The sequence below is a fragment of the Notolepis coatsorum genome (assembly GCF_963971535.1).
Source record: "Notolepis coatsorum genome assembly, chromosome: 2".
NCBI classification, from domain to species: Eukaryota; Metazoa; Chordata; class Actinopteri; order Aulopiformes; family Paralepididae; genus Notolepis; species Notolepis coatsorum.
In genome coordinates this window covers 164,105,967-164,129,717 of record NC_140166.1, presented here as the reverse complement: position 1 = coordinate 164,129,717, position 23,751 = coordinate 164,105,967, and the positions used below count along the sequence as shown (strand labels likewise).

General features: G+C 47.3%; 1 protein-coding gene across 1 annotated transcript in view; it reads right to left on the bottom strand.

Annotated features, from left to right (window-relative positions):
• zc3h3 (zinc finger CCCH-type containing 3) overlaps positions 1 to 23,751 on the bottom strand; it is a gene marked incomplete at its 5' end in the record, with an annotated part of 242,580 nt that overhangs the window by 62,911 nt on the left and 155,918 nt on the right. The window contains 3 exons of the mRNA XM_084308377.1: positions 3,444 to 3,599; positions 7,462 to 7,540; positions 11,443 to 11,606. Of these exons, the coding sequence (XP_084164503.1) occupies positions 3,444 to 3,599; positions 7,462 to 7,540; positions 11,443 to 11,606 (399 nt within the window). The remainder of the gene's footprint in view (positions 1 to 3,443; positions 3,600 to 7,461; positions 7,541 to 11,442; positions 11,607 to 23,751) is intronic.

Sequence of the window (23,751 nt, the reverse complement as noted above, 5' to 3'; positions counted from 1 at the left end):
ACGTAGTCTATTAAGCTAATAATAGTCTGTTAATATATAGTGCTTCGTGCGGTGAGAATACTACCGTAGTCAGTACCCATCGTTTCGGGCAGAGAACTGGCTGCTTACCCAGGGTGGTTGACCCCATGTGAAGCTGCACCCGAGGAGCCCCAGAGCCGACGAGCGAGTGGACCTGTATACCGGATTATTCTACCGACGACAGCCCGCCTTCCCAGGCACGGATTATGCTTTGTATACTTTGATTATTCCATGGATAAAGACCCCCGACACTGCCGTGTGTTGGAACCCCCCCCCCCCTGGAGAGGACGCAAGGTGAGGAGACGCTCTGCAAGACGAGGTCGCTTCACGTCTCTCCCCCGTGGACCGGAGAGAGCCGGCCCACAAAGAGTCCACCTGCTTTCATCTGTGGTCCAAGGATCGCCGGCGCATTGAACGGCACTACAGTGGGTTCACCTGGGATACCCTTGGCCGGACGAGGCAGCCGGATTCTACCCCCCCCCCCCCTCCTACTCCTGTCGGCTTACAAGCGACCGGATTAACCCCCCCTTAGTGTATCTAGTATATAATCATTAAAGTATCATTGCTGTTATTCCTTAACTATTCCAGGTCGTATATTTACCACCTGCGCCATCAGAGATTGGACATTCTCTATTGATATACCGACGAATACTCTTTGCCATAAAAGTGCATACTATTTCAATTCATAAATGTAATTAAGTGATTAAGTGCTTGCTCTACACACCATTGCTGTGTAGTAATAAACGCATACTTCGACTTCGTACATTTGTGTTGGATCCGTTTCATCTACGTGAGAGTGTTTATGATAATATATTTATGCCGTGTACTGGGTGGCCGAATATTAAGTACAAAGGTAGTGGTAGTAAGTATCATATCTAGTAATACAGTCAGGGAATTGTACCCCTCAGTTACAATAATGATGATCTAGCGTTGATTTCAGGAAGATTCGATAATCAGGCGAAAAACGTGTTTAGTGTATTCCACTAAAGGGCTATTATCGCGTCTTTTCCTGGAATTACTAAGAATCACCAAAACTATACTAATTCAAAACGGTATGAAACGGAAATGTACAGATGAAAAAACTATCCGTTTTGTACATGTTGACTGGAAGCAACTCACTGATAATCGACGGGTGTATTAGACCCATAGCTATAATTTAAGATATATTTTAAGCACTAGCAAATCTCGCAGTCCCCCCATTGAGTAACACATTCGGGGCCATTGGGGCCTGTCTAATCCCACTCTATGAGGCCAGCTTTTCATTACAAGTTTTCACTGTGTGTGAGGTTGTTTCTAGAGCTAAATCTATATTTTATATTATTGCTATGTGTCCCCTTCAATATGCCATAAAGATTTTTTTTTTTCATCAATACATTCCCGTTTTATAGCGTCGTGAATATGAACTATATACCGCAATGGTCTGGGGTATTTCCTGCAAAGCTAGTTATAGGGCGCTAAGCTAATAACGTTAAATCTATGGGCGTTTCGGCCCTACACAAGCTAGAGTTAAAAATCTAAATGCATATGATCGGTATCATGTTCCACCAGATATGTGCGTAACCCGTGCGTACGATCATTTCTAAGCAAAGTGTGTGACTTATCAATTTGAACATGTGCATGACTTTGTGCGTATATTTACGCACAGCTCTGACCGTGCGTACCTGTCAGCCTGTCGCGTATTTCTCCCATAACACGCTTCGCTCGGCTTAGTCCACTTTTCCACATTTCATGGGGGTGTTTCATGACCGTATATGGTTAATTACGGGCGGTTCTATATGCAAAAAAAAACTGGTGTTGTTTAGGAATATGATGACCGGCGTTCCCCATAACCACCAAACATGCTTAAAATAAGGTCCCATGCATTATAAATGTCATTTTTCAGTCTCTAGCATTGTATTATAGTAATAGGAGTTCGTATCAATGTGTTTTAGGGTCTAAATACCATATTGGCGGATTGCTCCGATTCAGCCCAGCCCCTCTCGTGCTCTAGTAAATCGGGTCATTTTGATTTGAAGTCCTGAGTCACGTCATTAGGCGCACAGTGATGCGATTGGCTCTGTGGTTGGAGCTAATGCCCGCCCCCATTCTACCTAGACTAGACAGCGAGTGGGGCTGCGGGGCCGAGAGGAAGAGAGAGCCGAGAGGGAGCCGAGAGAAAGGAAGAGAGAGGGAGGGAGGGAGAGAGAGGGGGCACTTGGGGGGGGGGGGGGGGGGATACCTGCCGGCCGCGCGCCACACGGGAGATTGAAAGAAAGAAAAGAAAAAAGTTGCCCCGTCTCATCAGCGAGAGCCGAGTGGGAGAGAAAGGAGAGAAATGAAGAGAGAAGGAGGGAGGGAGAGAGAGGGGGCACTTGGGGGGGGGGTACCTGCCGGCCGCGCGCCACACGGGAGATTGAAAGAAAGAAAAGAAAAAAGTTGCCCCGTCTCATCAGCGAGAGCCGAGTGGGAGAGAAAGGAGAGAAAGGAAGAGAGCAGGAGGGAGGGAGAGAGAGGGGGCACTTGGGGGGGGGGGACCTGCCGCACGGAGGTCCGCGCGACACACACCTCCGAACGGGAGAGTGATAGAAAGAAAAAAAGGAAGAGAGAGGGAGGGGCTTCTCTCTCTCTCTCTCTCTCTCTCTCTCTCTCTCTCTCTCTCTCTCTCTCTCTCTCTCATGGTATAAATGATTATTTGTGTAAATAAGGTTATACGCCGACCATTAAGAAAATACATGTTAGTTTAGGAATAAGGGGCAGGTAACTATATAACTATAAGATTTATTCTTCTTCCTGCTCCTTTTGTCCATGGAATGACTATTTATGATTTTTTAATGAAGAAACTATGATTGTATTATTCCATGTGGCAAATAAAAACTCTGAACTGAACTGAACTCTCTCTCTCTTCCCCCCCCTCCCTCCCTCCCTCTACCAGTGCAGACTGTGGTCTGACTGTCACTCAAAGTGCTTATGGGCGGAGCCAGGCCATAACAGCCTGATTTCTTGAGGCTGAAAAATGATGGTTTCGAGTACTTGATTAGAAATATAAAACAATGAATTTTTTTGAAAAAAAACTTACAAATGTCTTCAATAGACTAACAGGAATTGTGTAAAGTTGCCCAAATAGTGCTAGGAATAGCAGTGCATAGCCCCTTTAAAATAGATGTGAATGGAAGTCCAGTTGAAGGCACATTAGAAAACATTTCTTACTCAAACTGAAAAAAAGACTACAAATCAAAGCGGCAAATTGTTTTTTTCCTTAATAACAAATAACCTCCCTCTGGAGTATGAATCTCCAATATGTCTGCATGTATAGACAAATTATGTGTGTGTGTGTGTGTGTGTGTGTGTGTGTGTGTGTGTGTGTGTGTGTGTGCGTGTGTGTGCGTGTGCGTGCGTGTGTGCGTGTGTGTGTGTGTGTGTGGAGGAAGGGGGGGGTTGTGCGCTACCTGGTGCAGACAGCCACCTTGTCTGGGTCATGGATGTAAGGGCAGTCGTTGCCACGGTTACACTTGCCAAAGCGGTTGTAGTACATGCAGTACTGTCTCTGCTGCTTCTTCTGACGGGCGTGTCTGATGATGGCTAGACTCTTCTGGACCGCCCGGCTGGGTTGCAGAAAACACACACACACGCACACACACACACACGCACGCATGCACACACATACACACGCACACGCTGCAGTTAACAATGAACTATCAATTAAAAATGTATTCCAATTTTGCAAGAGATACTGCTGTTAGACCCGTGTGCACTAAACTAACATCAGCTGTGATTGAGAGTTTCTGTTATTATTAGATTAGATTCAAATGTATTGTCATTATACAGCACATGTAGCAATGTTGAACTCCTGGTACCAATGGCTTGCAATGCTTCAGTTTGATATTTTATCACATGTCCCATTAGATTAGATGTACAGTACAACGAAAAGGATCACCACCTTAACGCGGTGGGGCAGTTTGTGCGTCTCAATGACCCCTAGAGCTATGTCTGCAGGAGTCTTGTACTCCTAGCAGGGTCACCCAAGCCGAACAGGTCGAAGGAGAGAGACCAGACAAAGAGTGATCCAACTGGTCCTCCAGGTTGGGGGTTGGGCTGAGGGCCGATAACCCGCTCCCGGAAAAAAAACTTTATTACAGAAACCAGAAACAGAGCAAATTCACACAATCTTCGAGACGCCATAGCCAGTCCTTCTTGTAACAGGAGAGACACCATGACACCCAAGGGCCAAAGCCGCGAGGACGCCTTTGGGCCGAATAGGCCACTAGTGCATCCGAAGGAAACCATGAAAATTGGGAATTGGAACGTACGAACACTGTACAGGAGCGGCAATATTGCCATAGTAGCAAGAGAGATGACAACCAGAGGAATCGACATCATAGGAATCAGCGAAACACACTGGACGGGGGAAGGAAAAGTGGAGCTTGCAACGGGAGAATCCATAATATACTCAGGAAGAGATGATGACAACCACAGACAAGGGGTTGGCATAGTGATGTCTAAAAAAGCAGCAAGAGCACTGATAGACTGGACACCAGTCAGTGAAAGGATCATTCAAGCTAGGTACCATTCCCAACATATCAAGCTCAGTTGTCCACATCTATGCACCCACAGAAGATGCAGAGGATCAAGTAAAAAATTTGTTCTACAGGAGACTGCAAGACGTCCTAGACAGCAGGAACATACACGACATGCTGATCATCACCGGGGATATGAACGCCAAAGTGGGAGATGAAAACCAGGGCTACGAAAGAGTGATGGGCAAGCACGGGATCGGAAAGCGTAACGACAACGGAGAAAGACTGTGTGAAATGTCTGACATGAACAAGCTAGTCATTACTGGAACACTATTCCCACATAAGAATATACACAAGGCCACGTGGGAAGACCAAGAACCAGATAGACCATGTGCTAATTAACAAACGATTCAGGAACTCAGTGAAAGACACAAGAGTATGCAGATCTGCAGACATTGGAAGCGACCACTACCTTGTGTGCACAACGGTCAAGTTAAGACTGAAGACGAAGCAGAAGGAAAAGAAAAGCACCAGAGTCAAGTACAACACAACAAAGCTGAAAGATGAAGCCATCCTGAAGTCTTTTACCATCAACCTGAGAAACAGGTTTCAGGTGCTGGAAGATGAAGGGCGAGGAATAGAAGACAACGAAGAGGTGGAGCGTGACTCTCAGGTTCTGGAGAAAGCCTACACAGAAGTTGCTGAAGCAATCCTGGGTAGACCACGGAAGAATAAGAAGCCATGGATCAGTGAAAAATCATGGAACCTTGTAGACCAGCGGGAAACAATAAACAAGAGGATCCTTGGCACACACTCGGAAAGAATCAAGAAACAGCTAAAAGCAATGTACACAGAGAAGGATAGAGAAACAAAGAGAAGTATAAAGACAGACAAAAAGAAATGGATGGAGAACATTGCAAGTGAAGGAAACAACACATGCAAGGAAACAACACATGAAGACACTGTACGGTCTTACGAAGGCACTGTGCAACAAGAGACCTAGACAGAGCACAGCAGTACTGGACAAGAATGGCAACCTCATCAGCGGAAAAGATGCAGTGCAGGCAAGGTGGACAGAACACTTCAAGGAAGTACTGAATAGGGAACCACCAGAAAACCCAATAACTGATGAGGAAGAATGTGAACTCACTAACATGATTGAAGAGATTCCTGTACATGAACCAACACTAAGTGAAGTAAAGGAAGTGATTAAAGGACTTCAGAATGGGAAAGCACCAGGAATCGACAACATCATAGCCGAGTTATTAAAAGCAGACATTGAGTTTTCAGCAAATAAGGTACATCAATTGTTGGAAAAAATATGGAGGCAGGAGAAGATCCCGAAGAACTGGAAGAGGGGGCTTATCATCAAACTAGCAAAGAAAGGAAACCTCAAAGAATGCAAGAACTCAAGAGGCATCACCCTACTTCCAGTCGTAGGCAAGATACTTGGCAGGATCATCATTGACCGAATCAGAATTGGAATAGACTCACGGCTAAGAAAAGAACAAGCCGGTTACAGAAGAGGAAGAGGAACAACAGAACAAGTCTTCATACTGCAGAACATCATTGAGCAAGTAAACGAGTGGCAAGCAACACTCCACCTGAACTTTGTGGATTTTGAAAAGGCTTTCGACTCAGTCCACCATGAAAGCCTATGGCTAATTATGAAGAAATATGGAATCCCAGAGAAGATTGTCCAGATAGTGAAAATATTCTATAAAGACTTCCAGTGTGCAGTAGAAGACCAAGGAGAAATATGAGAGTGGTTTAACATCAACAGCGGTGTCAAACAAGGATGCAACATGTCAGGTTTTTTATTCTTAATGATCATGGATTGGATAATGAGAAGAACAGTTGGACAAGGTGAGAATGGAATCAGATGGAAGTTGACATCAAAACTCGACGATCTGGATTTTGCAGATGATGTAGCATTACTCTCCTCTACCAAACACCAAATCCAGGAAAAAACGACAAGAATGGAGAGAGAAGCCAGACGAGTGGGACTCAAGATTAACACCGGAAAGACAAAAACCATGAGAATTAATGCAAGAAACCATGACAAAATCAACATCAACGACGAAGAGATTGAGGATGTAGACCAATTCACATACTTGGGAGCCACCATCTGTAAAGAGGGAGGGGGTATGAAAGACCTAAAGCAAGAGGTGCATTCATCAAACTCAAAAAGATCTGGCACTCCAACAGCATCTCAAGAAGAACAAAGCTGAGATTGTACAAAACACTGGTTGTGCCAGTCCTACTGTATGGATGTGAAACATGGAAGATGAACAAGGGAGACAACAAATCAGTCGACGTGTTCCATAACAGATGCCTCAGAAGAATCCTCAAAATCCAGTGGCAAGACCGCATCAGCACCGTAGAGCTACTAGAAAGAGCCGACATGAAGCCGTTGAGCAAGGAAGTGAAGTGGCGAAGATGGAAGATGATAGGACACATACTGAGGCAAGACCACAACAACGACTGCAACATATCAATGACTTGGGCACCAGAAGGGAAAAGAAGAAAAGGAAGACCAAAGACTACCTGGAGACGCACAGTAGAGAAAGAAAGAAAAGAGGCAGGGTGGAGCTCATGGCCTGAAGCAAGAACAATGGCAGCTGACCGAGAGAAGTGGAAACGCTCTGTGAAGGCCTTATGTGCCACTAGGCACGAAGTGGATAGGTAACAGGTAACAACGAAAAGAGGTTTGGCATCCAACCAGAGTACACATGTAGCAGTAAACAGCAATAGTAATAGAGCTAAGAGCTAATCAGATGTATGTACAGGTTACTGAGCAGACAGAAGAGGAAAAGAGCCTGATGGAAATGTGGGAGGTGTACTGAGTGATTGCTAAAAACGACATCTCCATTGTCATGCTGTGTTGAGTGTTTGTTACTGTAAGCGGCTGGAGAGGGTGTGAGGGTGTGAGGTCGTCTGAGGAGCCTACCTGGCCACATGGCGAGTGTTGGAGGGTCGACCCAAAGGAGAGGTGGTGGGGGACGTCGGGTGAGGACCGTACCACCTTCCTATTTACAGAGACGGGGGACAAGTAGGTATGTATGTACGTGAGCAAGTAATTAAGTAAGTAGGTAGGTAAGTAGGTAAGTACGTTTTGGGGGTTCCACTATGAGAATGGTTTTCAAAGTGCTTTTGTCACAATTGTGATTTAAAAGCTTACCGTGTCCATTCATTTGCAAAACGTGTATTCACACATAGGAATACAGAACAAAGATGGTTGCCATGGAGTTTCCTCAGATTTTGCCACTGAATAGCCAGTCACTTGCAATCAGGGCTTGACATTGGCACCCGCCCACCCGCCAGATGCGGGTAGAATTCCCCTGTGGCGTGTACCTCTCATTCTACCCGCCCCAGTGGCTAGTGGCTTAAAGGTCTGTCTGTATGTGTGTATGTGTGTGTGTTTATGTGTGTGTGTTTAGCGTCTTTTTCCCCGTGGCCATGTGCGTTCTAAAAATAAAAAAAATCTCTGCCTTTGATTGGCTATAACACGTTCATTATGCAAAGACCAGCCCTGATCTGCCTCTGATTGGCTCTGATCATCACCCCTGATGCTGAATGACGGAATAAACAAAAAAGCCATGTGAAACCTGAAACCTCTCTTCAAAGTTATTTTCACACTGAGTCGCGCCGTCATAATAACATAATAGTTTCAAGACATTGCGTCGGTCTGAGAGAAGAATCAAGCATCGGAAATACATTTGGACTGCAGTATTCTGTTGTGGATGGTTAAAACCTTTGTTTACATACTGGTGTGGATTCAAACGTTCATTTATGGACCCGTTTTCTGCCAATCAAGCTGGCGGGCTCGTTGAACACAGCTCCCTACAACCTCCACAAGTCTCTGTAAGTAAGCTAGCTAATGGCTAATGCATCCTTACACTACTGGCAAGTATCATATCTTAACCAGCGTTGCAACTTGCAAGATGCTTATAATGAAACGTTCCAACGGCGACATTGTTCATCAATTGATTCAACCTAGAACCCTCTCTCTCTCTCTCTCCATCTCTCTCTCTCTCCCTCTCTCTCCCTCCCCCTCTCTCTCTGTCTCTCTCTCTCTCTGATTGATTGATTGATTGATTGAAAACTTTATTAACAGATTGCAGAATGGGTACAATACAGTACGGCTCAATACATACAATTGTTAAGGGGATGCAGACCAGAGAAAGACATCAGGGTCCCCCATTTTCAATTCATCATAACATATATGACACACACGACATACAGATAGACAGTACTGCTACATCTATACATTGATGACATACCAGATTTGCAAATACAGTAGTTTGTGATACAAAAAGTGTCCAGAAAAGAGTGTATATACATTTGACGTGGAAACTGTACATTGGAGGAGGTCTCTCATTCATCACGGTGGTGAAAAAAAGTTAGTCTGGAGCCCATTTTCACATGACCATTTTAATAATCACATTATTACCATTGTTGGGTTATGATCGGCGTGTGGGGATTTTTGGCTGGTGAAAATGCTGAGTGGCTAGTGACTTTGGAAAACCACTAGCCACAGTGGCTAGTGAGCCAAAAAGTTAATGTCAAGCCCTGCTTGCAATGTAGATTCTGTTACAGGGCACGTTTTTACATGGTTGTATTGTTGCCCGAGTGACCTTGTCGTGCCCAATGCTATTAGCCTTGGTGATGTGTGTGTATCGGCCTCTTGTCACTCCATAACAGACATGCTATTAGCCTTGGTGATATGTGTGTGTATAAACCTCTTCCGACTCCACAACAGACATTCTAAATGGGCCAGAGTTTATTTCCTGCTGCAATGTTTCTGCTGATAAAACAGCGGACAGGAAATAAACTGTGGCCCAAGCTGTTCCCCTAGCAACGGAATAGCAACAGATAAGGCTCTTCTGAAATGGTATATAGCCAAGCCTGTTGCCCGGCATTCGTGAAATCTTGTACTGCATATTGAGCCTGTGGAACACTTCAGTGCAACCCCCCCCACGATGAGCTACAGTACCCCACCTGTGAGTAAAGGATGTTTATTACTATTCAAAGTAGATCTAGAAGTCGAGGAGTCCATGTGAATGGGTGTTTGTACACACAGTGTATAGTTTGGCATAATGTGCGGATTTAGGCCATGTGTGTGTTTCAAGTTCAAGTTCAAGTTTGTTTATTAGTTGTCATAGTAAAATACAGAATACTTTTCCATGAAATGCTTTTTTTCTGTATGAGCTCCTGGGATTGTGCTAGATAAAAATAGATAAAAAGTATAAAATAGAAAAAGTCAAAAGTACGTAAACAAAAAGTGTTCAGTCAATATACATATATACAATGTACAATACATAGTGTGTATGAGCGCACGTGCGCTCATGAGAGTGCGTGTGTGTGTGTGTGTGTGCACGTCCATCCCCAGAGCTAGATGCTGCAACCACAACAACCTGATATCCGTTTTGCTTATTTAGACAGTGGTGGTTTGACACGTCGAAGCCAAAAGTCAAACGTGACATACAGCAGCACTGTCTGAGAACACCGTAAACACCATAAACACCATGAACACCACACAGCGGGAGGGAGTGGGGGTGGTGGGGGGGTGGAAAGAGGAGGAGGGAGGGAGGGGTGGGCTAAAGAGGGTATATGATCTGATTTGTTTCTGGCCTCTAATTTTGGAACAACTATGAATGTGAGGAAGAGATGTCCGCTCCTCGTGGGAGTTTTACAAGAGCATGATTTAAAGTACAGCGGCACCACGGGGAGCCGCAGGCCTCTGGCCCGGGGGGGGACATCCAGGCTGAAACACAGCTCCTGTCCTGGAGGATACCCAAGGAGTGTTCCCGAGCAGTGGAATGCGTGTATGTGTATCGGGATGCTGGTCACGGGCTTAACGGAGCGGACCTCTTCAATTGCACAGCCACAGGTTTAGTGGTGGCGGTGGTGGGGTGAATGATTAAGTGTGTGTGTATTTGGAGAGAGAGAGAGAGTGAGAGAGAGAGAGAGGAGAGAGAGAGAGAGAGAGAGAGAGAGAGAGAGAGATAGAAAGAGAGAGAGAGAGAGAGAAAAGGAAAGAGTATAGGGGAAAGAGAGAGACGGACAAAGAGAGGGAAAGAGAAGAGATGAGGGAAGAGAAGTAGAGAGGAGGATAGAGAATAAGAGAGAAAGAAGATGAGGAAAGGATAGAAAAAGGAGAGGAGAGCGAAGGCAAGAGTACGACAGAGAGAGAGAGAGAGAGGGGCGGGGGGGTAGATCTGGTCTTTAATCTGGGTCGTCCAGCCCCCCCCCCCCCCCCCCCCCCCCCCCCACACCCCCACCAGCGCCGTTCTCTGACAGATGACAACTTTATTATTTCAGATGGCGAACCCGGCCGGCTCCCCCCAGTCTACTGAACAGCGTTACAGGAGCTCACTCACTCACTCAACGCACCGCCCCCTCCACATATCAACACGCGCATTAAGAGATATTACACATGTGCGCTCGCCGCTCGTAACCCCTCCCCTCTCGCTCGTTTGTATTTTTACTGGTATACGGCTCGCGGGGGGTAAATAAGAGCTCTCTGGTTCCAGGGCGGATGTTTGTTTCGCGGCCATAGCCTGGGGTGAAGAATTAACATTAGCCATATTAATTTTTACTATGCGACACAGAGATCCAAGCGGTCTTCCAAGATCGTAAAACAACCGGCTGCCATTGATTTATTTTGTGTTTGTTGACACCGGGAAGTGGTGATTAAAAACCCCACGATATTAGATGAGGTTGCAAGTCTTAGCGGCCGATATGATCGCTACCGTTACGTTTTAATTAAACATAAGAATCTAAGCAAATAAAAGTAAATACGAGCATGGCTTTATGATCCGTGAGGCCTTGTGGGTTTCTATGTTGCGTAGTCACTTTGTCGTGGCTAACCAGAGGCTATGGCCATAGAGAAATCAAAAGGAGGGGCAGGAGGCGGGTTTATGTGTACCTGTTCGGTTGATTGACATGCTGGTTGCCACGGTGCGGGACAGTTTATTGGCTGACACCCTATACAAGGAGCCACCAATCCAACGCATGTCCCTCCTCCCTCTCCAGGGCTGGGATGGTGGGTGTCTGTCCTGGGGGGACCTCAGACGACTCTGGAGCAGAGTCCTGGGGTGGGAGAGAAAGAGAAACATGCAATGAGGGACAAATAGCACAACAAAGAGTACTGGCACTGAAACATTTATACATTTTTTACATTTATTACAGGGACAGTGGGGAGACATTTGGGAAACACTAAATAGGGGTCGATGCCACTATCAGTCAATTCTCTGTAGTTGAATGATACTAATGTTAATGTAATGTGAACCTGTTCTGTTCCCTGCTCAACACCACCATCTCTCTACTACCACCCTCTCTCTCTCTACCACCCTCTCTCTACTACCACCCTCTCTCTCTCTACCACCCTCTCTCTACTACCACCCTCTCTCTCTCTACCACCCTCTCTCTCTCTACCACCCTCTCTCTCTACCACCCTCTCTCTCTCTCTACCACCCTCTCTCTCTACCACCCTCTCTCACTCTACCACCCTCTCTCTCTACCACCCTCTCTCTCTCTACCACCCTCTCTCTCTCTACCACCCCTCTCTCTATACCACCCTCTCTCTATCTACCACCTTCTCTCACTCTACCACCCTCTCTCTACCACCCTCTCTCACTCTACCACCCTCTCTCTATCTACCACCTTCTCTCACTCTACCACCCTCTCTCTCTACCACCCCTCTCTCTCTACCACCCTCTCTCTATCTACCACCTTCTCTCACTCTACCACCCTCTCTCTCTACCACCCTCTCTCTCTCTACCACCCTCTCTCTATCTACCACCTTCTCTCACTCTACCACCCTCTCTCTCTACCACCCGCTCTCTCTCTACCACCCTCTCTCTCTACCACCCCTCTCTCTCTACCACCCTCTCTCTCTACCACCCTCTCTCTCTCTACCACCCTCTCTCTCTCTCTACCACCCTCTCTCTCTACCACCCTCTCTCTCTACCACCCTCTCTCTCTACCACCCTCTCTCTCTCTACCACCATCTCTATCTACCACCCTCTCTCTCTAATAATGAATAATAATGGATTGGATTTATATAGCGCTCTTCGTGACACCCCAGAGACCCCAGAGCGCTTACAGAGTCCATTATTCGTTCATACACAGTCATACCGGTGGTGGTAAACTACAATTGCAGCCAGAGCTGCCCTGAGGCAGACTCACGGAAGCGTGGCGAATAATCAACGCCTACGGCCCCTCCGACCACCACCAACATTCATTCACATGCATACACATTCATACGAGGCAAGTAGGTTAAGTGTCTTGCCCAAGGACACAACGGCAGTGGGATGGACATGGGCTTGAGCGGGATTCGAACCACCAACCCTTCGATAATTGGACGACCCGCTCTACCCCTGAGCCACGCCGCCCCGCTCTACCACCCTCTCTCTACCACCACCCTCTCTCTATCTACCACCTTCTCTCTCTCTACCACCTTCTCTCTCTCTACCACCCTCTCTCTATCTACCACCCTCTCTCTCTCTCTACCACCTTCTCTCTCTCTACCACCTTCTCTCTCTCTACCACCCTCTCTCTCTCTCTACCACCCTCTCTCTCTCTACCACCTTCTCTCTATCTACCACCTTCTCTCTCTCTACCACCCTCTCTCTCTCTACCACCCTCTCTCTATCTACCACCCTCTCTCTCTCTACCACCTTCTCTCTCTCTACCACCTTCTCTCTCTCTACCTCTCTCTCTCTCTCTCTCTACCACCCTCTCTCTCTCTACCACCTTCTCTCTATCTACCACCTTCTCTCTCTACCACCCTCTCTCTCTCTACCACCCTCTCTCTACCACCCTCTCTCTCTACCACCTTCTCTCACTCTACCACCCTCTCTCTCTACCACCCTCTCTCTCTCTACCACCCTCTCTCTCTACCACCCTCTCTCTCTCTACCACCTTCTCTCTCTACCCTCGCTCTCTCTACCACCCTCTCTCTCTCTACCACCCTCTCTCTCTCTACCACCCTCTCTCTCTACCCTCGCTCTCTCTACCACCCTCTCTCTCTCTACCAATCCCTCTCTCTACCACCCTCTCTCTCTACCACCCTCTCTCTACCACCCTCTCTCTCTACCACCCTCTCTCTCTACCACCCTCTCTCTCTCTACCACCCTATCTATCTACCACCATCTCTCTCTCTACCACCCTCTCTCTCTCTACCACCCTCTCTCTCTACCACCATATCTCTCTCTACCACCATCTCTCTCTACCACCCTCTCTCTCTCTACCACCCTCTCTCTCTCTCTCTCTCTCTCTCTCTCTCTGTCTCTACCACCCCTCTCTCTCTCTCTACCACCCTCTCTCTCTACCACCCTCTCTCTCTCTACCACCCTCTCTCTCTCTCTCTCTCTCTCTCTCTCTCTCTCTACCACCCTCTCTCTCTCTCTCTACCACCCTCTCTCTACCACCCTCTCTCTACCACCCTCTCTCTCTACCACCCTCTCTCTCTCTACCACCCTCTCTCTCTCTCTACCACCTCTCTCTCCACCTGTCCTCTGTCCACCTCTCCCACTACATCTCCCTCCTCTCCCTGCTGTACACTTCCCATCTTCCCAGAATCCCCCCCTGCCTCACACAAATCTCTCTCCCCTGCCTGCCTCCCTCCCTCCCTCCCGCCTACCCATGTCACAGCACTCTGTTAAATTGCTCCTCTAATGGAAAGGACGGCAGTGTGGAAATGGAGAGAATTGAAAAGAGGAGAGGAGGAAATCAATGAGATAATAGGCAGGGCAGGGGGCCAGACCCCCCCCCCACACACACACACACACACACACAGAGAGAAAGAACCTGAGACAATCACGACACGTACCGCTACAGTATTCACAATACGCACAAAAAAAACACGGGACCCCCTGCGCACATTATAGCCAGAGAGCAACAACCTAGAAGTCACTCGGTCAGGTATGTGTGTATGTGGCGGAGCGCTCGTCCTATGATCGTGTGTGTGTGTGTGTGTGTGTGTGTGTGTGTGTGTGTGTGTGTGTGTGTGTGTGTGTGTGTGTGTGTGTGTGTGCATGCGTGCAGTGTGCATGGGGCTGTTGGGGGGCAGGGGTTATGGCGATAAATTGCGCTGTCCTGTCACTTCTATTTGGGGAGGATCGGGGGCTGGTTTACAGGGCGCCGCTGGAGGTAATTTGCTGCCGTATTTCAGATGGGCTGGAAATGGGTTTAGAGCGAGAGTTCATGCCTCCCATTATAGAGAAGAGAGAGGGTTACCCCCTCCACGTACACACACACACCACACGCTCGCTCGCTCTCTACACACACACAACACACAACTAATACACACTTACATGAAGTAGAGAGGTGGTACGAAGCTGCGGGAACATACACAAAAAAAAATATATATATAAACGAAATATTATAACCCACATCAGTGGTTATCACATACACACTCTCCAGACTGCCTGCCATAACTCAACAGCAGAGACACTCAGTTTCACTGATACAAGATCAGTGGCTGCCCTACACGGGGGGGCAACTGTAGCCTGGGGAGCCGTAATGGAGGCTAATGTCGGAGCGGTGACTGCCACCCCGGGGGCTTATAAACAGGGACCCCGCAGGTTAATGGGGATATGACACAAACGGTTAACACAGACAGCAGTTAACCCTGACACAGGGCTGCAGTCAGGGGGGCATGGCACTAGAATCCTATAGCATGTTAACCTGTAGGAATGAGGAGGGATGGGTGTGAGCGTACACACATGTCTGTGTTCTTTCTGTGTGCGTGTGTGAGAGAGAGAGAGATTATAGGCCAGGTGTTCTAAGACTAGTTATTAGCACGCTTATGCTTGTAAGTGATTGTGCTAATGTGAGGCAGCCGGCAGTCTGAGCGATATACTGCGTGGTGGCTAATGTGAGGCAGCCGGCAGTCTGAGCGATATACTGCGTGGTGATTGGACAGCGGTCTCAGTGGGAGCAGATCACCTATGCAACACAATCGAGGTCTAATCTCCTCACTAATGAGAGAGGAGGAGAGGCAGAGGAGACGCTGCCACACAGGTTTGATGCAACACAAACGTTTGGTAATAATACATATTAAAAACCAACGTTTTGTAATAATACATATTAATAACCGTTTTGTCATAATGCATTTTAAACACCAACGTTTTGTAATAATACATATTAATAACCGTTTTGTCACAATGCATTTTAAAAAGCAACGTTTTGTAATAATACATTAAAAAACAACGTTTTGTCATAATGCATTTTAAAAAGCAACGTTTTTTTAATAATACATTTAAAAAAACGAATGTTTTGTAATAATACGTATTAAAAACTATTTTGTAATAATACTATTAAAAAACAACGTTTTGTCATAATGCATTTTAAAAAACAACGTTTTGTAAAAAATACATTTGGTTGAGCTTATAGGACTAGATATTACAATCCCTTAGATAATCAGCACTTTTTTTGAATGGGGTAGTGGTAAAAGCTTCACTGGGGTCTTCAGGTGGGCACCCTCCTTCATTGGTGTTTCGTTGACAGGCCCACAACACCTCTGCCGGCCTCAACGGCAACACCTGGCGTCCCAGGTGTGCCCCCCTCTGCTTTTACCCCTCGATGGTCATTTTGCAGCTCCAAAGAAGGTTGCAAGTGACTTGGTTCCAAGTTCTCTGATGAGCTTGAATTACTTTCAGCCAGGATACTGATGCTCGGTGGACTGTGGGTTAAATCCTGCCGCTGAGCTTCACTCGCCTGACTTGACCTTTCTCTCAGAAGATAATGGTCAATGCGAGATCCCGGCCTCACTTTCTTCAAGCACTTCATTCGGCCTTGATGTATTCGTAGGCCTCTGATGGATGTTACCTTGGACCAGCCACAGCTACATACTCTGTGCTCCTGTCCTTCAGTTGATGTGCCGATTATCTGGTTCGTCGTCGTTCCAGGGTCAGTTACCGGGTGGTCAGCCGATGAGTTTATTCAAAACCAACATTTTGTAATACTACATATTAAAAACCAACATTTTGTTATAATGAATATTATAAACCAATGTTTTGTAATAATGCATTTTAAAAACCAACATTTGGTAATACTGCAAACAATAATTGGTAATACATATTAAAAACATACATTTGTTAATGCATATTAAAAACTATATTTATAAAAATGCATTTCTTTTTCACATTTTCAAAACTTCACACCACCCTCTCTCTTTCACTACCACCCTCCCTCTCACTACCACCCTCCCTCTCACTACCACCCTCCCTCTCACTACCACCCTCCCTCTCACTACCACCCTCCCTCTCACTACCACCCTCCCTCTCACTACCACCCTCCCTCTCACTACCACCCTCCCTCTCACTACCACCCTCCCTTTCACTACCACCCTCCCTCTCACTACCACCCTCCCTCTCACTACCACCCTCCCTCTCACTACCACCCTCCGTCTCACTACCACCCTCCCTCTCACTACCACCCTCCCTCTCACTACCTGACCCTCCCTCTCACTACCACCCTCCCTTTCACTACCACCCTCCCTCTCACTACCACCCTCCCTCTCACTACCACCCTCCGTCTCACTACCACCCTCCCTCTCACTACCACCCTCCGTCTCACTACCACCCTCCCTCTCACTACCACCCTCCCTCTCACTACCACCCTCCGTCTCACTACCACCCTCCCTCTCACTACCACCCTCCCTCTCACTACCACCCTCCGTCTCACTACCACCCTCCGTCTCACTACCACCCTCCCTCTCACTACCACCCTCCCTCTCACTACCACCCTCCCTCTCACTAATACCCTCCCTCTCACTACCACCCTCCCTTTCACTACCACCCTCCCTCTCACTACCACCCTCCCTCTCACTACCACCCTCCCTCTCACTACCACCCTCCCTCTCACTACCACCCTCCCTCTCACTACCACCCTCCCTCTCACTACCACCCTCCCTCCCCAACCAGCAAGAACCTATAGGTATGGTCCTTGATGACCGGCTGGACTTCTCTGCTCACATCACCTCAACAACCAGAACCTGCAACGTCAGAAGGATCCTGACAAAAGAAGTCACCCGACTCCTCTTGCACTGTGTGCATAGTAGAGTGCCCAAGAGTGTAACACTCAAGCTCATCACTGCTAGACAAAAAGAAATATGGCAAAAAGGTGCAGGGTGGCTGTAGTAGGTGGCTGACTAGAGAAGAGGGCTCTGGTGCTGGGTGGCTGTAGTAGGTGGCTGACTAGAGAAGAGGGCTCTGGTGCTGGGTGGCTGTAGTAGGTGGCTGACTAGAGAAGGGGGCTCTGGTGCTGGGTGGCTGTAGTAGGTGGCTGACTAGAGAAGAGGGTTCTGGTGCTGGGTGGCTGTAGTAGGTGGCTGACTAGAGGAGAGGGCTCTGGTGCTGGGTGGCTGTAGTAGGTGGCTGACTAGAGAAGAGGGCTCTGGTGCTGGGTGGCTGTAGTAGGTGGCTGACTAGAGAAGAGGGCTCTGGTGCTGGGTGGCTGTAGTAGGTGGCTGACTAGAGGAGAGGGCTCTGGTGCTGAGTGGCTGTAGTAGGTGGCTGACTAGAGAAGAGAGCTCTGGTGCTGGGTGGCTGTAGTAGGTGTCTGACTAGAGGAGAGGGCTCTGGTGCTGGGTGGCTGTAGTAGGTGGCTGACTAGAGCAGAGGGCTCTGGTGCTGAGTGGCTGTAGTAGGTGGCTGACTAGAGAAGAGAGCTCTGGTGCTGGGTGGCTGTAGTAGGTGGCTGACTAGAGGAGAGGGCTCTGGTGCTGGGTGGCTGTAGTAGGTGCTGACTAGAGGAGAGGGCTCTGGTGCTGGGTGGCTGTAGTAGGTGCTGACTAGAGGAGAGGGCTCTGGTGCTGGGTGGCTGTAGTAGGTGGCTGACTAGAGGAGAGGGCTCTGGTGCTGGGTGGCTGTAGTAGGTGTCTGACTAGAGGAGAGGGCTCTGGTGCTGGGTGGCTGTAGTAGGTGCTGACTAGAGAAGAGAGCTCTGGTGCTGGGTGGCTGTAGTAGGTGGCTGACTAGAGGAGAGGGCTCTGGTGCTGGGTGGCTGTAGTAGGTGGCTGACTAGAGGAGAGGGCTCTGGTGCTGGGTGGCTGTAGTAGGTGGCTGACTAGAGAAGAGGGCTCTGGTGCTGGGTGGCTGTTGCAGGTGTCTGACTAGAGAAGGGGGCTCTGGTGCTGGGTGGCTGTAGTAGGTGGCTGACTAGAGAAGAGGGCTCTGGTGCTGGGTGGCTGTAGTAGGTGGCTGACTAGAGGAGAGGGCTCTGGTGCTGGGTGGCTGTAGTAGGTGGCTGACTACAGAAGAGGGCTCTGGTGCTGGGTGGCTGTAGTAGGTGGCTGACTACAGAAGAGGGCTCTGGTGCTGGGTGGCTGACTAGAGAAGAGGGCTCTGGGTTTGCCTTTTCCAGTACTGATGATGTTAGAATAGTAGAAGGAGTTGGCAACAGAGAGGGCTTACTTGTACAAGCGTGTTTACTAATAGCGTGTTCATGATCTATTAACTATTTCTAAGGCATGGTTTTAAATCATTAACCAAGCATTAACAAACAATTAACAAATCATCAATAACTCATTAACTAACAGTGTGAAAGTGATCTATTAACTATACATAAGAGATCGTTATTCTAAAGTGTGACCGTTAACACATCCGGTGTCGTTAATGTAGAACTACGTTTCTGTCGCCCAACCGTTGAGTGCCGGAAACGTAGATCTACGTTTTTCTCACGGTATTTCTTTTAATCGCTATTGCCATTCATAATTCAGCGGGGCACCTTGTGCATACTGTTCTGAGTGTGTCTGAGCTGGCAGACGGCCTTATACCGCCCTCTAACGCCTTCGGCCATTATTGCACTCCATTAGGAACGGGGTAGTTGGGCGGTCAGGTGGCGTAGCGGAGATTGCGCTCGTCACCAACGCAGGAGATGCTGGGTTCGAGCCCAGCTCTCTGCGTTGCTACCAGCTTGGCTGGTCGTTCATACTAATACAATTGGCAGTATTAGGGGGTGGGAAGCTGGTGGGTGGGAATCTGGCGTTGTGGACAGGTCAGGTCTCGGCGCTTGCTCAGCGGGGGCAGGACTTGGTGGAGATAGCGTGCCCTCCCACGTGTTACACTTCACCAATGAGAGTCCTCGCTGCCAAGTGAAAAAAGACGTCACTGGTAGTCGCCGCACGTATCGGAGGAAGCGTGCGATCGGCTTCGGGACGCCCTTGTACCGACTCGTAGGAGAACATGCGTACAACAACCAGGTAGGGGAGGGGGGGAATTGGCACAACGACAAAAAAATTGGGACGGGGAGAAAAACAGAGAAAATTTGGAAAAAGAGAAGGTACAAAAAAAAAAAAAAAAAAAAGGGAACGGGGCAGTTTCTTTTCTCTACCAAGCTGCGGCGGCGTGGGGGCGGGTCCTAAACACTCCGGCAAAACACACGATTGTAGGGATGGTTTGGACAACTGACCCCGCCCGGCCGTTATTGTGCAATGCCCAACAACGTCAGAGACAGGATCGCTGTGGATATTGGATAACTGGAATGGCGATCAGATGATTGGATTATTTCTTTTGCATTACATCAGATACAAGGTAAGAACACTATATATAAATTTGATCGTTGATCTGATATTTATTTCTACCCCGATCGACGCTGTCTCTGTGTGTGTGTGTGTCTGTTTGCCGTTGGGTGCAGGAGGGGGGGGGGGGGGGGGGGGGGGGTGCGCCGGTCTAAACCACATTGCATGCTGATCTAGCATTGATTTCAGGAAGATTCGATAATCAGGCGAAAAATGACAACGTGTTTATTGAATTACACAAAAACGCTGTTTTCGCGTCTTTTTCCTGGAATGACTCAGAACCACCCAAACTATATTCAAATTCAAAACGGTATAAAACGGAAATGTACGGATGAAAAAATAATCAGTTTTTTGCACGTTGACTGGAAGCAACTCACTGACACTTGACGGCGTTATTAGACCCATAGCTATACTATAAAATATAGGTTTAGCTCTACAAACTACAACTAGGTTTACATGGGGTTAATGGACGGCAAGGCCAGGTCACTTTGCGGAAGGGGCGTGGCACTCAATGTGTTAAAAGTGTTAGCAGAGCCTATAGCTTGCCAATGAGTAACCAAGGGCTACGACAATCTCTGTCCCCCAAATGGTAGGATGTGGATAGGCCATACCCTGAGAAAGGAAGACACAAACATTGCCCGGCAAGCCCTACGATGGAACCCACCCGGAAAGAGGAAACGCGGCAGGCCTCGAAACACCTGGCGCCGTTCTTGGGAAGGGGAAATGAAAGAGGCTGGACTGGGATGGCACAACATCGTTCGGGAGGCCAAAAACCGTGCAACATGGAAAGAAATCGTCAGTGGCCTATGCTCCGCAGGGAGTGCAAAGGCTTAAGTCAAGTAAGTCAAATGGTAGGCATTTTTGTGGACCAACCAACCGACAGAGTGATTGGTTGCTGGTCACAGCTAAAACACAATGGTTGGTAATAATACATACATAATCAATACATAATCCAAGATACTAAAAATAAGAGAAACGTTGCTGCTAGTGATGCACCGATGTGAAAATTGTGGCCGATACCGATAACCGATATTAATATTGCCGTTCTGGCCGATACCGATATTTACCGATGTCGATATCTCTGTATAGAAAACACTTTTTTATGATAATCAAATAAAGAGCTATTTTCCAAAACGCATAATTTTTTTACTTTTGTAACTTATTTTCAGAAATGACTGATTTTTGAAACTATTTAAGGCCAAAACATGTAAAAAAAAAAAAAAAAAAGATAAAAAAAAAAAAAAAAAAAAAAAACATTTTTTTTTTAAATATCGGATATCGGCCCCATCTTGATATCGGACCGATACCGATGTGTAAAAAAACGGCCATATCGGCCGATATTATATCGGCGGCCGATATATCGTGCATCACTAGTTGCTGCCATGTTGTTATTGTTATGCTGCTATCGTAATTGTTATCAACATTAACACATTGGACGCCAGACCCGAGATAAGTCGAGTTAACTCGCCATCGCTTGAGCGCCAAACCCGAGAAAAGTCGGGTTTTGGTCGTTATTTCTTTTATTCGCTATTTCCATTCATAATCCATCGAGGGAGCCTGATGTTATCATTGGGAATGGGTCTGAGATCGCAAACGTCCAATAACGCCGCCTAACGCCTTGCGGCCGGTATTGCACATCCTTGGAATCTCTCTGGCTCAGCCTGTACGTCGATCTAAAAAGTCCGGTCCGGGTTTTCCTTGTCGGGCAGGAGTAACGTTTATAACACATGGATTGGGGATAATCAAGCACCGCCGATTCATGTTCTTTGGTGGATTATGTTGGCAACACGATCGACATCAATACTTGGATCAGATAATTGGAATATTCTTTTTGCAGTACATCCTAGTCAAGGTAAGTGCTATATGGTATCAATCTTGCGTTGACCCAATCATTCCTTCCCCGCGATTGGAGCGTGTGTCTGTAATGTACTGTGTAACGTATTCCTTTGGTGATGATCGAAGCATAGAACCCCCCCCATCATGCATGCATGATGAAACATAATACAGATAATATATCGTTGATTTCAGATTGATCGTTGATCCAGGCGAGGAATGGCACGGTTTCTAGTGAATGCACTAAACGCTGCTTAGCGGCGTTTCCTGGGATTACATAGAATTACTCTAAAACTATACTCATATTCACCACGGTATAAAACGGGAATGTATGGATGAAAAACTTTTTTCTTTTTCACAAATTGAACGATAGATACTCGATGTCAAATGGGCAATCATTTTATATCCATAGCTATGGTATTTAATATAGTTTTAGCCCTGCAAACACCGGCATGTATCCCCATTCATTAAAGCGCTGGCACACACAACCTCTGGCGCTGAATGTGTTAATACCTACATTAAGTCCTAGCAACATTGAGTCCTATTTCATCGCGGCTGTGAGTGTGTAGTGTGGCTATGAGTTTATCATGAATCTGTGACCTATTAATTCCTATCTTAGTAGAATCTCACATTCTACTGCACTGCAGCCTGCTCAGCTCTATCACAGTAGAATATTCTATTCCACAGCAGTGTGTCCTACAAGCCATTCACCAGCAGCGCATGCCTTCCCACAAACACAACAACAACAACAAAAGAACACCATCACGTAAGAATCGTAGACACATTTCAGAGAGAGAGAGGAGATGGAGAGCAATTCTTCCCCTCTTCCTCCAATCCCCTCTCCTCCTTGACCTGTTCCCCGTGTCGTCCTTGACCTCCGGCGGGACACTGCGTTATCAGACCGCCTCCAGGCCTGGCGTTCACCACACAAATCCTCCCCTGCCGGACAGCAGGAGGCTCGTTTCAGGAGGGACGCTCTGCGCTGGCCCCTCCTTTTTCCCCCGCGGAGGCCCGGGGGAGGGGGAGAGACATGCGCACGTCTACGCAATGCATCATCCCAAATCGCCACGGCGATTACTTAAGGCGACGGACGAGGGGACAAGTGTGTCGGGAGGGAAGTGAGATTGAGAGTGAAGTAAGTGTGCGTGTGTGTGTGTACTTGTTTAGCTATACTTGTGAGAACAGACTCTTGACAAACCGCCTTTAAAGTGTTAATCCTGAAGACCGTACTGTTAAGATGGACTTGGCGACACCTGTGGTGACTGGTGGTAAGTTCTGGGTGTTTTCAAATGACAGATCCCAGAGTTCCTTTTGAAACGACACACACACAAACAAACTGGTGATAAAATTAGAGTTGTTCCGATACCGATACCAGTATCGGAAATGCCTCCGATACAGCCTAAAATGCTGGATCGGGTATCGGCGAGTATGCGTCAAGTCTATGCTCCGATCCCATATTATGACGTAATTGATCAACAACAACACGTGCGGTGCTAGCGGAGGTGAGGATTATAAAATGTATGTGTTTTTAATCAACCGTGAATGAAAGTGTCAATGCCGTTTGTCATTTTAACAGCAGATACACTTTCCTAAATGCCATCTTCCCCGACAGAGCGGTGTGACGGGGAGCTTGGAGGTGTTTCGCTTGCTGGTGTTATTAGCATTAGCTGAAAAGCTAGCTAGTTGAAACAACCTCCGCTTTAACGTTACATCAAAACAGATGATTGCCTGTCCTTTCTCGAGGACCTGACACTGGCCATCTATGAACAATAATGCACCCACGGTGAATCGGATTCAAGCCAAGTAGCTACCGACTAACGTTATCAAATATCAATGTGAAGAACCCTGTGGGGAAGACGAGCTAGTTGGGTTAGC